Genomic DNA, 15,558 nt, shown 5'->3' with positions numbered 1-15,558 from the left:
TGAAATGATGCGTAACAACCATCCAAACAAGCTGTAATGCGAGTTTTTGTTATAACAATGTAGTGACTAGTGTCGAACCAGCTTGCGCGCACCTGGCTAATTTTACGGGTACAGAAACAGATAACTTTATCTACCAAAACTTTAAAAAAATACATATTTGGAGATTTAGGTTCTGACTTCGTTGAAAGTAAAATTCAAAACATAATATTTCTATTAATTTTCAGTGTTTGCACATGGTTTAAATAAAAAAAATATGGGTTCAATTGATCTTACACCTTAAACTAAATATCAGCCACTGATTTTACTATTACACATTCTCTTAACTAATTTTTGTTGGACAGTAATAAGCTTGAATCCAAACAAGGATAACATGGAATGGATGGAATCATTTCTTAATCTTTTTGTTCACTCGGATTGAGATCATTTTTAAAACGTTAAAACAATAACATAAAATCTAATAAATGAAAAGGGAAAAGAAAAAAAAAAAGAAAAAGAAGAAAAGGAAAAAAAAAAAAGAAGGTGAAGAATGGCATTGGATACTCAAATGAAAATTCTCACATCATTTCATGTAGTTAATTTTTTTGTTACGTTTATGTAAGTAATAATAAAAAAAGAAATAGATAAAAGAAGGAATAACAAGAAAAACACAAATTTTAACTCTTCCAATCTGGGAAAAAAGATCAATCAAGGAATAACCTCAAACTTGCATGCATCATGGCCTGTCAATAGAAAATCACAAGCAAAAATTAAATGTTGTCCTCAACATATTATATATTATTATATAATTACGATTAATTAATCACTATCTTTGAGGCACTTCAAAAGAGTCTAAGTGTATACAATAGCAATATATATGTTTCCGTTCCAAGTAAGTTGGGTCGGTTATATGAATCCTCACGATCATAATTCTCCATTTAAATGCAGGTCAGACCAACATCATTGGAATAAACCAAATACTAAAGAGTGAGTTCTTGTATATTTTCTCAGAGGCGGACCTAGGATTTCAAGTTTATCGATTCGGGATTTTAATTGTTTTAAGTTACTGTGTTCTAAATTAATAATTTATACATATTCTATGAATTTTTTAAAACAAGTATGTGGTTCGAATCAAAACTACTGGATTCGATCGAACCTGCTCTCAGCACTTTAACTTCGCCTTTGTATTTTCTTCTAGCGTAAAAAGCTCTAATAAGGCCAAAAAACTCCTAAAGAGCATAGAGCCTAACGGTGCTAACATGACTAGAACATATTCTCGATTAACTGATGTTGATTATATAGATCTTTTTGTTCAATTATGTTCTATCTTTCTGTAAAGATAAGGAAAAAACTAGCTCGGGGAGGACTGCCTAAGTCCATATAAGGAGACCAACAACCCATTCTTTAACCAATATGGGACACTAACCTACTCTAACACCCCCCACCCCCACGCCTAGACACCAACTGGAGTGTGGATAACATATATCATAGCACGGAAACGGATCTGGCTCTGGTACCATGTAAAGATACGATGCTTGGACCTAACTCAACCCCAAAAGCTACCTCGTGAGGGGAGGACTAACCAAGTATATATAGAAGGAAACCAACGACACCAATATGGGACTCTAACACCCCCTCGCACGCCCAGACACTGGAGTGTGGACAATATATATCATAGCACGGAAACGGACCATGTAAAGATATAGCGCTTGGACCTAACTTACCTCAAAAGCTACCTCGTGAGGAGAGGACTGCCCAAGTCCATACGAGAAGACCACTAGCTCATTCTCTAACCAATGTGGGACTCGAACCCACTCTAACACTCAAAAGATCTAGTCTATATTGTGCAAAATATAGCAGTTAGATTTCTTGGAAACTTACTTGGATCACGAGCAGTTAAAACAGCAGCAGAATTGAAGTAGCAACTAGCCCCTTTTGCCTTTGAGTTTTGGTAGTAACTGTTGAACGCATAAGAAGCATGATCTCTCACTGTATTTGGGAGGTAACATGGCTGATTTTCTTGTATTTTGCTGCAATCTGCACCATTGCCACATGCCCAACTAAGTGCCTGTAACAGCTCATCATCTGGTGTCTGTTCATCAGCTATGCACCAATCATGAAACTGTCCCTCTAACCAAAATCATAAACAAAAAACACAAATCCAATTAGGGCAACATTCATTTTAAAGGAGATTCATATAGCTTAATCCGAACTAGTTTGTGATTAATGCGTAGTTGACTGATACAGAAACGCGCCCTTTTTTTTCCACTCTTGAGTGGCACAGCTAGAAACAGTTTCTCTACCTTCACAAGCGTTATCTGATTCATCGTCGTTCAAGGTTTGTTTTACTAGCTTCCGCGTGTCACCGGATTATTTCGATCCTAACAACAAGATAGGGGTAATGTTTATATACATACTACGCTCCCCGGCAGTGGCGAAGCCACATGTTGATAACTGACCACCCTTTGTCGAAAAATTGCACTGTTTGCATAGGTAAAATACTACGTTTCAGAAATATATAACACATATTGAACATCCTTTTTCGGATTTTTTTCCCACTTATTTTAAATCTGAACACCCTTGAAGAAATTCCTAGCTTCGCTACTGCTCCCCGGCCTCACTTACGGAAATACACTGGATATGTTGTTGCTGTAGTTGTAATACTCTTGAGTGGCACAGGACTATTAAATCCCATTGCCAAACCTTGACAGGAAAAACAGGGCAATGGATCTGAATTCTTGGCTAAAATGAGATTTATAAGTTCTGATCCATTAAATGATTGGTTAAAGTTATATATCTAGATCTAGTCAAAACAAGTCAAGATAGAAAATTTCCTAGGTAAATAATTACATGTCAAATGGAAAGAAAAAGATCAAATTCTTACCAGATTTTAAGGAAATATTTGAGAAGAAGATCAAAAAGACTAGAATCTTTATCAACCCAAATGACATTGATTTGTTGCAATTAGAACTGGACATGTTCATAACAATATAACAGAGGAGAAACTCTTTGAATTATATGATTGTGCAAATTATTCAAATCTGTGTACAATGACTTCAAAAGGTTGCAATTATATTTCATATTGCCTAGTTTGCCCTCATGTTTATTACATACCATATATTTTTATATTAATACATGCAATAAGATTCTTTATTCTTTACTTGGAAAATATATTTAGTTTAAAGGGACATAGTTGTCAATTGACTAAAAGATATGGGATTGCAGAATATTGTCTTTACAGCATCAAGATCACCGACTTGAGAAGAAAACATAAAGCGGAAAAGGTGGAAATTCCCCTCTTTCTCTTCTAGTTGTGAGTTGTCTAGTGTAATGGATTGATTCTCCTCGCAGCAACCATAACAACGACCTAGTAAAATTTTATTAGTGGGGTTGGGGAGAGTAGTATGTACATAGACCTTATCCCTATTCCCAAGAAATAAGCTGTTATCGAAAGACCCTCTGTTCGCAATAAATTTTTGTAAGACGAAAAATAAACTGCAACAAAAATAATAGTAAGAAAAAGAGATTTTATTGATAAATATTTGTGAGTACAATTCTATGTATCTCTTGATTCTCCTATCTAAAATTCTCCGTGATTCGAAGGCTTGAGAAGCGTCTTTCTCGAATGTAGGATAATGCAGACCTCCATGTATTTAATCGCCAAGAACGCTAAGCAGCAACACTTGATGATTAATCTCTTTATTTGTGGATGCCTTCACTAATTGCGGAGTGTTCTTCTCCAACTCTGAATGTCCCTTTAGAGTTATGTAACCCCTCTATTTATAGTTGTAGAGGATGGACAGTCCAGCTACATAAGAACTCTCTTGCTTGATTCTGATTGGCCCATGTCATTTTAGCCACTTGGCGACTTGTGGTTGGTTCTTACTTTTTGACTTGGATTGCCACATCATTTAACACGTGGCGTCACCTTATTGGCCTGGAGTTTGACTGGATATGCCATGTCACATGGCATGAGTCTGGGCCTTAAAATGAAATTGACTTTGGGCCTGAAAATAATAAAATAGACTAATTTAACTTGTAAAACCCAAATTAATTATTTAACTCAATTGAATTTAATCCAAATTTTGTATGGATTAAACCCAATAAATTTTATATGTCTACAGATGCCCCCTGCTTCAAGACTTATCGCGATGTAGGCTTGTCGAAATCAAAAGAGAAGACCTGAAGCACCACATAAGACAATGTCATTTTATGAATCACTTAACCAAACACTCTGATGTACCACAGTGAACCATCTTGATTTTCTCTCCATTTTCGAGAAGAATTTAGTTGCGTCAATTGCCTTTGGCAAATACCATGATCACTACGTTGCAACCTAAATGTTAGCTTGCAATACAAATTAATAACTATCAACATAAAACTAAGTAGTGGTGTTACCAAATTTCTAAAATAATTTGGCTGTTTTCAAAAGACCCTCGACTTGATTCTCCTTGAAGCATCTAACATAAACCTCACAAGCCATGACTCAGTGTAAGACACATTTTTTAATTAAGATTAAGACGTATGGATCTGAATACATATCAAAATATTATATTATAATTTGAATATTAATCAATTAAGAAAGTTTGTATTTCTCAATATGTGAATATATTAAAAAATATTAAAGTTAATAAAACTGATTAATCTAATATTATATCAAAAAATAAATAGTGGTCAGAGGTGATGATGACTATTACTGATGCTTGTGGTTATGACTGGCGGTAGTAATTGGCGGTGATGGTGGTTGTGGATTAACTAGTGGTGATAATATCTGATAGTAATGGTTAAAGATGGTTGTAGATGGCGGTAGTTAGTGCCGATGGATGATAATTGTGGCGAATGTAGGTGATAGATAATAGTGATAGGCAACTGATAGCGGTGGTTGACGCTATATAATGATGGCTAATGATGGTGGTTCTGGTAATGATAGTTGGTGGTGACGACTGACTGTAATGATTGACTGTAATGATAATTGTGGTCTTGTGATTTATGATTGACCGAGAGGTTGTGAGTTCGAGTCTCCCCAAGAGCAAGGTGGGATGTTCTTGGAGGGAAGGATGCCGGGGGTCTATTTGGAAACAGTCTCTCTACCCTAGGGTAAGGGTAAGGTCTGCGTACACACTACCCTCCCCAGACCCCATTAAGTGAAATTATATTGGATTGTTGATAGTAATTGACAAAGGCGGAGAGTAGCGGTGGGAGCAGATAGAATAGTAGTGAAATATCTTCATTTCAGCAATCTTCCAATAAATAACATTTTAATAATATCAAAAAACTTTGTTTTAGATCTTAATTATTCAAAACTATTCAGATCAATTAAGTGATTGTAAAATAAAATAAAATAAAAATAAAATAAAAATACTTAATTATTAAGTCCTAAAATAAAATATACTTAAAAACTAAAATTTAAATGATTAAAATTCTTCATTGCAAACAAATAAGACCTTAAAATACATTGTGGATCCATTGGGTCCATGAAGTTGGGCCGTCCAAATTAAGTATAGCAAGCCTATATTCTACCTTCAAGCCCAATAATAAAATAAAAAAACGCTTCCGAAAAATCCCCTGCCGTTCTTCTTTCATTTTTTGGATTGTCCACCCTCCCTCCTCCCTCCTCCCTCCCCGCTGCTTCAAATTTTACAAAGATTTCAACTTTCTTTGTAAATACCTCTTTTGGAGTTTTGGGTATTTGTTATATCATCCAAATATTAAAATCTGTTGATTTTTTATCCAAAATCCATAGTAATGAATGGCAGCAAGAATCTCCATTAAACACTTAATCCCATTCACAATCCCTTCTCATTTATCAAAACGATCGGTATTCTCTTCTTATTCAGCTTCTCATCAATCCAAAGCTTTGGGATTTCTGGATTCTTGTCAAAGCTTAGCTCAGCTCTTTCAAATCCAAGCTCATTTGATAATCACCGGTCTTTTACAAGTACAGAACCCTTCATTTTCTTGCAGATTTTTGAATCTCTGTACTCAACATTGTGATGTTGAATATACTTCTTTGGTATTTAAATGCATTGATTTTCCTGATACTTTTTCTGTTAATACTGTTATAAAAGCTTATGCTTGTAGTTCTGTTCCACATAATGCTGTTGTGTTCTATTTCGAAAGGCTTAAAAATGGGTTCTTGCCTAATAGTTTTACGTTCCCGCCCCTCATGAGTTCTTGTGCTAAGGCGGGTAATTTGGATTTGGGTCAGAAGTGTCATGGACAATTAGTGAAAAATGGTGTTGATGGAGTTTTGCATGTTCAGAATTCTTTGGTGCATTGTTATAGTTGTTGTGGGTTTATTGGTCTTTCTAGACAGGTGTTTGATGAAATGTCGCAGAGGGATGCTGTGTCTTGGAACAGCATTGTGAATGGATATGTAAAAGTGGGTGAATTAGTGGCTGCGCGGCAGTTGTTTGATGCAATGCCACGCAGGAATTTAGTTGGGTGGAATGTCATGATGAATGGGTATTTGGAGTCGAATAACCCTGGGAAGTGCCTAAAGTTGTTCCGAGAAATGGCACAGAGGGGACTGAATGGGAATGATGCAACTGTAGCTATTGTGCTTACTGCTTGTGCTCGGTCAGCTCGGATGAAAGAAGGAAAATCTGTTCACGGGTCTCTTATTAAGGTATCTAAAGATTTGAATTTGATTACTAGTACGACCTTAATCCATATGTATAGTAGATGCGGAAGAGCAGAAATTGCTCGTTTAATTTTTGATCGGATTTCAGTCAAGAACATAGTCTGCTGGAATGCAATGATTTTGGGGTTTTGCATTCATGGGAACCCGAAAGATGGGCTTAATCTGTATGCAGACTTGCTGAGCAGTAGATTAGAAGGTACAGAAAAGGATCATGTTACGAACATGAAGCAAGGTGGCGGGGATCATGTGCTGCCAGATGAAATCACATTTGTGGGTGTCTTATGTGCTTGTGCCCGTGAAGGACTGTTAACAGAAGCAAGAACACACTTTGGCGACATGAGTGATTTGTTTGGTATAAAGCCCAATTTTTTACATTATTGGTGCATGGCTAATCTTCTGGCAAATATTGGCCTAATGCAAGAGGCAATAAAAACAATGGAGGACATACCAGCGGAGAGCAATTTACCACTGGAATCCTCATTGTGGTCTGAATTACTTGTCTCAGCCCGCTTTAGAGGGGATGTAATTTTAGGAGAACAAATTGCAAATAAGCTGATTGAGGAAGATCCCAAGAATTTTAGGCATTATTTGTTGCTTGTCAACATATATGCTGCAGCAGGTCGTTGGGATGAAGTAGCTCAGACAAAGAAGAGGATGAAGAAGAGAGGAATAGAAAGAATACCAGGTTGCAGTTTAAAAGACTTGAAGGAAATTGTTGACAACATGACAGAGACATAAACTACAGGTATCTTTTTGTTAATCTAACTTGAGACATCTTTAATATACTAACAGCCTGATAGCTTTTCAGCATGATATGCCTGAGTAGGATGATGCTGTATGATCAGCTTCCCCTTGTTATCACTTTTGCCCTATTATTATCGCTCTTTATTACTATTGCTAACGCAGCAATGAAGCTATTTTAAGAATCGCATGATGCTGTCTTCTGCTGGTCATCTAATCTTATCGGAGTCATAGATGTTGCCTCCAGTAGCTGGTTATTTTACCTATGGAATAGTCTTTGCTTTAAAGGAAAATCCTAGTTAGATGCATGACCTCACCCTATATGTTCAATCATATGATACATGTTCATAAAGTTTGTGTCCTACTTTCTGAGAATATATCAGCTGGGAACCTAAAAGTGATATTGAAGATTGCGTGTGGGCATTCCTTTCACTGTTAAACTTACTTATTTGGGTTACTTCCTTCTTTTGTTTCCGTTGTTTGGTAAACTAATTTTTATTCATCACTTAAGACATTATCATCTATTTAGGTGAAATATGGTGTGTCTTTATTGTGCAGGTATTGAAACCTTTTTTTTTGTGGTACATTTTCCAAGTCGCCAGTGTTTCTACGAACAGGCACATATGTAAGTGACCTCTTACATGATGTAAAATTTCGTGCTATTAGTTTGTTGTAGTTTTGAATGGTGAAAGATTGAAAATTTGAGTGATCTTTTACTCAATTGATTTGAGCAATCTTCTTCTCTATGTTCAGTAAAAAGGAAGAATTTGGCTGAATTAGTTACCCTTATCATATTTATATTTGTAAGTGATTACTTGTCCATCTGAACTACCTGTTTGAGTTGCTGTCCTCAAGTAAGAGGAAGAGCAAATATACTGTGTTTTGTGGTTAATTTAACTACTAACGCCTACTCTTTTGTCAAGTGTTGCATCTGTGCTGAACGTTCCAATTTTGAGTTTGAGAAGGACTTCCATATTACAGTCTGATATCATCAAAGTTACCTTTCTCTTTTTATTTTCATTCGACAGAGCTAGGTATAAGCAGGTTTTTGACCATTTTAGTGTCAGGAATTTGAGGAGCTAGCTTATGTTGTGTTGAATGCAACATTGAAGAACCGGTTAGACCCTCTTTTAGTGTTGCCTCCTTTTTTAATCGCACCAATCCTGTTAAATAAGTAACCACTACAAGATTAATGCTTGACTATTTCTCTAAGTTAATTCACCACAATCTTGGAAATTTTGTCCCAACTTTAAATGGGTATTCCCTATCTTAGAATTCAAATTCTTTGAGCATAATTAGATATCTTACTGCTATCTTCTTTCTTTGTATATACAGCTGTCTGTACTTCTTTGATACTTTGGGCGCTAACAATGAAGAACTTTAGAATGAGTGACAAGCAGCTTCGGCGCAAGCTGTTGATGGATTTATGGCATAACTCCTCGAAACTGTCCTTACATCAGGAGGAACTTTGTAAAAGCTAAATATCATGGTAAAGACTAAGAGTTAGGATGGATAAGTACCTTCATGTATATGTTATCAATATATTTGTTCTTATTTGAGATGTAATAAATTGTAGATTGTTTACCTTTGAGATCTCAGGATCCTGCTTACTATTCGTTTCTTCTCAGGGAGGCTTTCCTGATGATTTCTTTACACACTTAATGTCTAGTGCTGTGCCCTTGTCTGAGAATGACTCAAATAAGAGATATGTGGCGCTCATGGTACGCTTTACTGGTAAACTCCAACTCCCTGTTTGCATCTATTGATGATGTTTTTCTGTTACAACAATTTAAAACCGCGCTAGACATGTAGAGCTCATGGTACTTCACTGAAAACCCCCATCTTCCTATTATAACAATATTAAACTATAAAACTGCGTATAAAAAACAATATTCAACTAAAAGATGTGCTTTATGATCTCAAATCTTGACTTTTGTTTGTACAGTTAGCGAACGTGCAATTAATATTGAACTTCCCTGTTACTGTATTGTACTTGGTTAATTTTCTATAGATTTATGATTCACAAATGATGCAGTTGTTTTTTGGTACGACATGCAGGTATGGAGGCTGGAAATGACCTCTGCACCCGCTCAATGCTTGGAATCCCAATAAACCAGAATTGGCGTGTTAGAGTATGATACTAAATAATCATTTTACATACTATTCTAGGTCCAGCTGAGATGGTAGATGATGTAACTGGTAGATTGAGGCTTTTATAGTGGCAGTCGCCTTGCTCTCTTTTTGACATTGAGAGGCTATAAAGCTTTCAAGATCCTGAGCTAGCGTGGGCAAGAAAACGCCATAGCAGGAATCTGGGCATTTCGGCTGCTACCACGTTCTTCTTGCTGCCGATGATGAAACTTGCAGCTCCTCTTTAAGCTGCATAACATATTATTCCACTGAATGTCCTTGCTTAGTTTGACAACAGCACAGCAAAAGATGGGGTCATTAATTTCTTTTAATAAGTCAGAAATGGGCCATTCATTTATAGTGTATTAGTGAGTTACACTGATGACTGATTATTGTTGTACAGTCAAACCTCTCTTAACAGCCTCGTTTGTTCCGAATATTATTGGATGTTATAACGAATTGCTGTTATAGAAAACAAATATTATAATAGAACATGAGATTTGGTTCCGGAAAAATTTGGCTTTTATAACTAAGTGTTGTTTATATAAGGATGTTATAGAGAGTTCTGACTATATCTTGATACATGAGGATCGCTCTGTGTTTATCTGCAATATTCTGCAAAGTTAATTCAATGCATATAAATATCGCAAATTTTACATTTTCATGTAAATATCTGACTTTGGATGGTGTGCTTACTGGGTATATTTTGAGTTTTGACATCTCAAAATGGGGTTAACCACTTCTTTCTTCTAGTTGATTTTTTGAGAAACTTCTTTCCCCTAATTTAGCCATGGTAATTTTACAACTATACAATTGTACAATATTTGCATTGATCTCAGTTTCTTTAACTTTAAATATATAAAATTTGTTTGTAAAAATACATGAAACAATATAAAATTTCAGTTTTTTAAATCTCATTTTCCATGTTAATTTGCTTGTTAGAACAGAAAGTTGTGGAACTTATAGTAAAATAAGAACAAATCTGATTTTCAAATAGTAATTATGCTGGAGATAAATTGTGACAAAGAACGATCAAAATTTTAAAAAATAAAATAAGGGGAAAGGGACTCCACGAGAGTGGCTATAAAGTAGACATTACTAATAATATTTTCCAGCATTCCTGATAACGATCATATAAGAGGCATTTACTGATATAGATATCCCAATAAAATTATGAGGACACAACATATGATTAAAAAATAATGAGACTAGAGATATAGTAACTTAATCCACAAACTACATTTGAATTATTCTTTTTGCAAATTTCAATTACTATGCTAGGGAACATTATAGCAACAATAACAACTATCCAGTAAAGTCCCATAAATTGGGGTCTGAGGAGGGTAATGCACACGCAGACCTTACTCCTACCCCGATAAGACAGAGAAACTGTTTTCAATAGACTATCGGCTCAAGAAGACATGCTAGGGAACATTGGAGGAACAAACTTGATCTCTAATGATATTAGAAGCATTGCACTCTTCTCAATTTCCCACATTCAAATAAGCTGAGAAACCTCCTACAATCTGTTCCTCAAGTAATATGGTTAGAAGACTCTCCTGTTTTTCTCACAAAAAAACAGCTTTACTAAATACATCTTCAAACCTTAAAAACGGGTGAACAATAGATAAACCAACAAGAATACGAGGTTGCAACATGATACCTGGAAAAAAAGAAGAAAAAATGCATTCATACATAAGAAACTAATAAGTAAGTGATTTTGAAGAGATCAAACTTTCTGTAAAAGCATATCCATCCTGAATAGTATCACATTGAGGCCATGATACAAATGGTCTATTCGGTGTCCTAAACCCACTCACAGAATGTTGAGAAAGAAGGCACCAGAATAGCACTTCACCATCCGCAAACCTATATTTCGGTGCAGCATTACAAATCCAAGGATCTTCTATAGTTAACAATCCAGTCCAAGATTCCTCGACACCATATCCTTTCAATACCCATAACTTAAAAGTTTTGTTCCTCTGACGAGTAGAATTAGAATAAATACAAAGCATTCCTTCTAACACTGAAACGCCAATACACGTGTTACCCTTCAAAGCTTAACATTTCCTTTGGCAAGGGTATCTCTCCGTACACTTCATTTGAAATACTAAACGAAACCACCACGAAGCACTTCAACTTCTTCAAAATAGCGATCCAATGAAATGCCTCATGTACAAATGGCAAAGACTGCATTCGTAACAACACAATGCAAATGCCACGAGGATGCTCATAAATGCTTCTCCAGGAACCACCTTTCAGCGCGAGAATTTCACTAGGTAATTTGCAACCACCTAAGCCATCCCGAATATGAAGGATCTTATACTCACCACTGGTTGAGTCATAACCCATTTCCAAACGAGAATCTCCCTCTTGTGGAAATTCTAGAGGGGGAAGTAGTAATGATTCTCTTGTGGAGGGGTTCCACAGCAAAAGTATGGAGCTCTCATTATCCAAATTATCAGGAACCTTGATAATAACCAAACCATTGTAACAACAATGGATTCCGCATCGCCATGGTTTAGGGTTTGAAGGGCAATCAAGTTTTTGTACATCCTCAAGCGGTTGAACTAATGATAAAGGAACACAATACATGGAAAATATGTTATCCTTAGGGCACAAATGGTTAATAAGAAATTTCTGGGAATCTTGGTCATTCTTGGCATGATTGAGATGCTTCATCTTAAAGTAAGGCTCCAAGATCAATGTATTCCAAAATTTCGAAACGCATTTGAATCGAAGAAGAGACTGCACAGGTAGCCTACTGAGGATGTCCATAAGTACTTCCTCTTGGACGTGAGTTGCCGTGGCCTGTATTGGACAAAAAAGAGCAATCAGACAATTTGTTTCATTTTTGCTATCTACTAACTAATAATAAAGTTGAATATTTGAAGTGGAGAAAGTTGAAATTACTCCGCAATTGGCAGTGGCACCGAGTAAGAAATAGATGAGCGATGTACTTGAAGAATTTCACTCATGTTTGTTGGTGTCCAGTTTAACAAGATAACTCGGTTATGGCATAAAGTTGGTGTGAAAATAAAAGGCATAAAGTTTTATGCCTTCACCGAGTTATCTTGTCAAACTGGACTCCACAAGATTGGTGTGAGAATAAAAGGCATAAATTTCTCATTGTTTTCTAGCGTGACATTATTAGTGTGACAAGGTGGGTTTCTCTGAGCAAACGAGCTCGGAATTGAGTTTCGATTGAAGGACTATGTTCGTATCATTATTTGTGACTCATAGGAACAAGAATCATCGAATTCAGAGTTCGTATGGTGGAGTTAGAGTTTTTTTAGTGAAAATAAATATTGCCGGTGCAGAAGGTTCTGGTGTGCACCTTTAGCGACTCTCCAACCGCTTCTGTGGTACCGCATTTGCGGTCTACCCTCCGCTTCTATGGAAATCACTTAACGGACCAGATTCCGCATCTGTGGCCCACACTCGCATCTACGACTCCGCAGGTGCGGCCCATCTACCGCATATGCGGTTACTGACTATTCCTCTCAAATCCACTTCTGCAGCTCGCCTTCCGTACGTGTGGCACTGCACATGCGGTCTCATAGAGTTAAAAATGGTAGATTTTGATGTAATCATGGGTATGGACTGGTTGTCTTCCTGCTATGCCATGTTAGATTGTCATGCCAAGATAGTCAGGTTCCAATTTCCAAATGAAGAAGTCTTAGAGTGGAAGGGTAGTTCAGCATCGCTGGTAGGTAAGTTTATTTCAACCAAGAGTTTGTGAGTTCGAGGCACCCTAAGAGCAAGGTGTTGAGTTCTTGGAAGGAAGGATGCCGAGTGTCTATTAGAAACAACCTCTCTACCCTAGGTAAGGGGTAAGGTCTGCATACACACTACTCTCCTCAGACCCCACTCGTAGGATTATATTATACACTACCCTCCCCAGACCCCACTTGTGGAATTAAAATATTGTCTTTAATGTTGTTAATCATAACCTGGGAAAATGTCTATTTCCCAACAAACAACAATTTAAAAACTCAATGGTAAGTAGGCAATACCACCCAGAATTCAGAACTCGAACTCACCAGATCAACGTCCCTTCGATATGTGTCATCATTTGACGGCTCCACAATGTTCTTCCCTGATTTAATGTAAAAATTGTGGTTGGTTATAAAGCGTAAAGTTAGGAGGTAGCTGGTGAAATAGTCGCAGAAGCAGAAAGAGATACTTTTGGAGATGTGATTGAACTTTTGGGTCGTATCTTCTCCATTGCTAATAATAATTTGATTGAAAAGATTAGTTTTTTTTTTTCTGTATTTGCGACGGATTTCTTCTTCGCCTTTTGTATCTTTGGTGCAGAGCTATTATTTGCTAAGTTTACCCTATTCCTCCTCTTCTTCTTCTTCTTCATCTTTCTTTGAATGTTAGGGCTTCTCCTATTGCTAACATTTGATTGAAAAGATTATTTTCAGTTCATGTTGGACAATAGGAATGGCAGGCGGTGTGGGGCGGGGCGGGGCGGGTTCAGAATTTAAATCCGCCCCGCCCGCATAAGATTTAAACCCACATTCACCCACCCCGCACTCCACCCGTGTTCACCCGCCCCGCCCCGCCCTGCAATTTTTTTAATAATTTTTTTTTTTCTGTTTTAGAAAGGTAAACTTAAATATGATTTTAGTAAAGACAACATAATGAAGAATAAGAACAGGGTCTCAATTTTCTTGGTTCTCTGGATCAACATAGTGAAGTGCAAAAACTGAAATAATGAAGCAGAAAAAAAGGAACAAAAATTTCATGTTCCTATCCATTTCTGGAAAATGTTCAATATACATGACAGTCCACTAAATATTCTTTTAGTGGTCTAGAAAATGTGATATAGTAATTTAATTGTGTAAATAAACATTTTTTAGTGGTCTAGAAAATATGACACAATAATATTCAAGAATGTGATTTAGCGATTAATGAAATCAATACAGTGAAAGAATAATCATAAAGTCTTTGGTTAAAAAATCTTAACAAAGTTTAAAAAATTTGTGATGTTTTCTCATGAGCTGATTAAATAATAGTAGGCAAATTTAAAATATGTAAAAGAAGAAAAAGAAGAAAAAGAAGTAAAAAAGAAAAGTGAAAACAAAAAAATAGGACGCCGTCGTTGATAATAGGTATAAGAAAGAAAAAAGATCTGAGGGTAATTAGGTAAAGTGACTATTAGTTCAAAAAATTAAATCCCGCCCCGCGCCCCGCCCCGCCCCGCGTTTTTTTTTTAATTTAAAAATTGAACCCACCCGCACCGCAAACTCTCAAACCCGCCCCGCCCCGCGAATGTTCAAACCCGCCCCGCACCCGTACCGCCCCATTACCATCCCTAGGTATGCTCCTACGATTGTTGCTGATATGAGTGATCGGGTACACCAATTTGTTTGTGGTTTGGGGGACACTTGATAAATGAGTGCACTACAGCTTCACTAAACCAAGGAATGGATATTGCCGTATTCAAGCATATGCACAGGGTCTAGAGGATCGCAATAGGCAGCAACGAGCCAATGGAGAGCATGATAGAGGCCAGCAGAAGAGGGCGCGGTTCGCAGGTAACAGAGGAGAGATTCGAGGTGGATTTAGGCCACAGTTTCCTAGGCGTCCATCTTATCCGATAGCCAGTGCGCCACCACATCTTCAGGGACAACGACAGGATCAAACCACTTATTCTGGTCCAGGTCAGAGTTCACGGACCCCAAGTCCACATTTTAGAGGCGAGTTCAGCCAGATGAGGAGGGATATTCCAAAAACGGCTTTCCGAACTAGATATGGCCATTACAAATTCCTTGTGATGTCTTTCGGTCTTACTAATGCACCAGCAGCTTTCATGGATTTGATGAATCGGGTTTTCAAGCCATTTCTAGATATATTTGTAATTGTTTTCATTGATGATATTTTGGTATATTCTCGATCAGAAGCAGAACATGAGGATCATTTGCGTGTGGTGTTGCAGACTTTGAAAAATCAGAAATTATATGCTAAATTCTCCAAATGTGAATTCTGGTTGAATTCAGTGGCTTTCCTTGGGCATATCATTTCCGATGAAGGTATTAAGGTAGATGGTCAGAAAATTG

The 15,558-nt window shown here is 36.8% G+C and overlaps 3 protein-coding genes across 6 annotated transcripts; 1 reads left to right on the top strand and 2 right to left on the bottom strand.

Annotated features, from left to right (window-relative positions):
* Positions 1–520: 520 nt before the first annotated feature.
* LOC104231119 (glucan endo-1,3-beta-glucosidase 4-like) lies at positions 521–3,030 on the bottom strand. Its single transcript, XM_009784063.2, has 3 exons — positions 2,861–3,030; positions 1,858–2,106; positions 521–719 (listed from the first exon to the last, which is right to left on the bottom strand). Exons 1-3 carry the CDS (start codon positions 2,958–2,960, stop codon positions 685–687), a joined length of 384 nt encoding a protein of 127 aa, XP_009782365.1. The 5' UTR covers positions 2,961–3,030; the 3' UTR covers positions 521–684.
* A 2,529-nt stretch (positions 3,031–5,559) lies between these two features.
* LOC104231118 (pentatricopeptide repeat-containing protein At3g51320-like) lies at positions 5,560–10,022 on the top strand. Of its 4 annotated transcripts, XM_070145738.1 has the most exons (6): positions 5,560–7,364; positions 7,919–7,985; positions 8,389–8,477; positions 8,696–8,849; positions 8,989–9,094; positions 9,419–10,022. In XM_070145738.1, exon 1 carries the CDS (start codon positions 5,726–5,728, stop codon positions 7,355–7,357), a length of 1,632 nt encoding a protein of 543 aa, XP_070001839.1. In that variant the 5' UTR covers positions 5,560–5,725; the 3' UTR covers positions 7,358–7,364; positions 7,919–7,985; positions 8,389–8,477; positions 8,696–8,849; positions 8,989–9,094; positions 9,419–10,022. The 4 variants fall into 4 exon arrangements, with proteins under 4 accessions (XP_070001839.1, XP_070001840.1, XP_070001841.1 ...); XM_070145739.1 differs by lacking the exon at positions 8,389–8,477; XM_070145740.1 differs by having other exon boundaries at positions 7,919–8,477; positions 8,989–9,081.
* A 731-nt stretch (positions 10,023–10,753) lies between these two features.
* LOC104231121 (F-box protein At5g62510-like) lies at positions 10,754–14,805 on the bottom strand. Its single transcript, XM_070147411.1, has 3 exons — positions 14,781–14,805; positions 13,534–13,796; positions 10,754–12,301 (listed from the first exon to the last, which is right to left on the bottom strand). Exons 1-3 carry the CDS (start codon positions 14,803–14,805, stop codon positions 11,537–11,539), a joined length of 1,053 nt encoding a protein of 350 aa, XP_070003512.1. The 3' UTR covers positions 10,754–11,536.
* Between the last annotated feature and the right edge of the window lie 753 nt (positions 14,806–15,558).

This window comes from Nicotiana sylvestris, chromosome 5 (assembly GCF_000393655.2).
Source record: "Nicotiana sylvestris chromosome 5, ASM39365v2, whole genome shotgun sequence".
Lineage (NCBI taxonomy): Eukaryota > Viridiplantae > Streptophyta > Magnoliopsida > Solanales > Solanaceae > Nicotiana > Nicotiana sylvestris.
The sequence above is the reverse complement of the archived record's forward strand: the minus strand, read 5'-3'. Positions and strand labels throughout refer to the sequence as shown.

Excerpts from the sequence above, each read along its gene's own strand:
- LOC104231118 (XM_070145739.1), top strand. The coding sequence starts at position 5,726 with ATGGCAGCAAGAATCTCCATTAAACACTTAATCCCATTCACAATCCCT.
- LOC104231121 (XM_070147411.1), bottom strand. The coding sequence starts at position 14,805 with ATGGGGCGGTACGGGTGCGGGGCGG. Across the intron at positions 13,797-14,780 it reads GCGGTACGGGTGCGGGGCGG|ATACAAAAGGCGAAGAAGAA; the intron begins GTTTGAACATTC and ends TCTGCACCAAAG. Across the intron at positions 12,302-13,533 it reads ATCGAAGGGACGTTGATCTG|GCCACGGCAACTCACGTCCA; the intron begins GTGAGTTCGAGT and ends TGTCCAATACAG.
- LOC104231119 (XM_009784063.2), bottom strand. The coding sequence starts at position 2,960 with ATGAACATGTCCAGTTCTAATTGCAACAAATCAATGTCATTTGGGTTG. Across the intron at positions 2,107-2,860 it reads AAATATTTCCTTAAAATCTG|AGGGACAGTTTCATGATTGG; the intron begins GTAAGAATTTGA and ends GATTTTGGTTAG. Across the intron at positions 720-1,857 it reads TTTAACTGCTCGTGATCCAA|GCCATGATGCATGCAAGTTT; the intron begins GTAAGTTTCCAA and ends TTCTATTGACAG.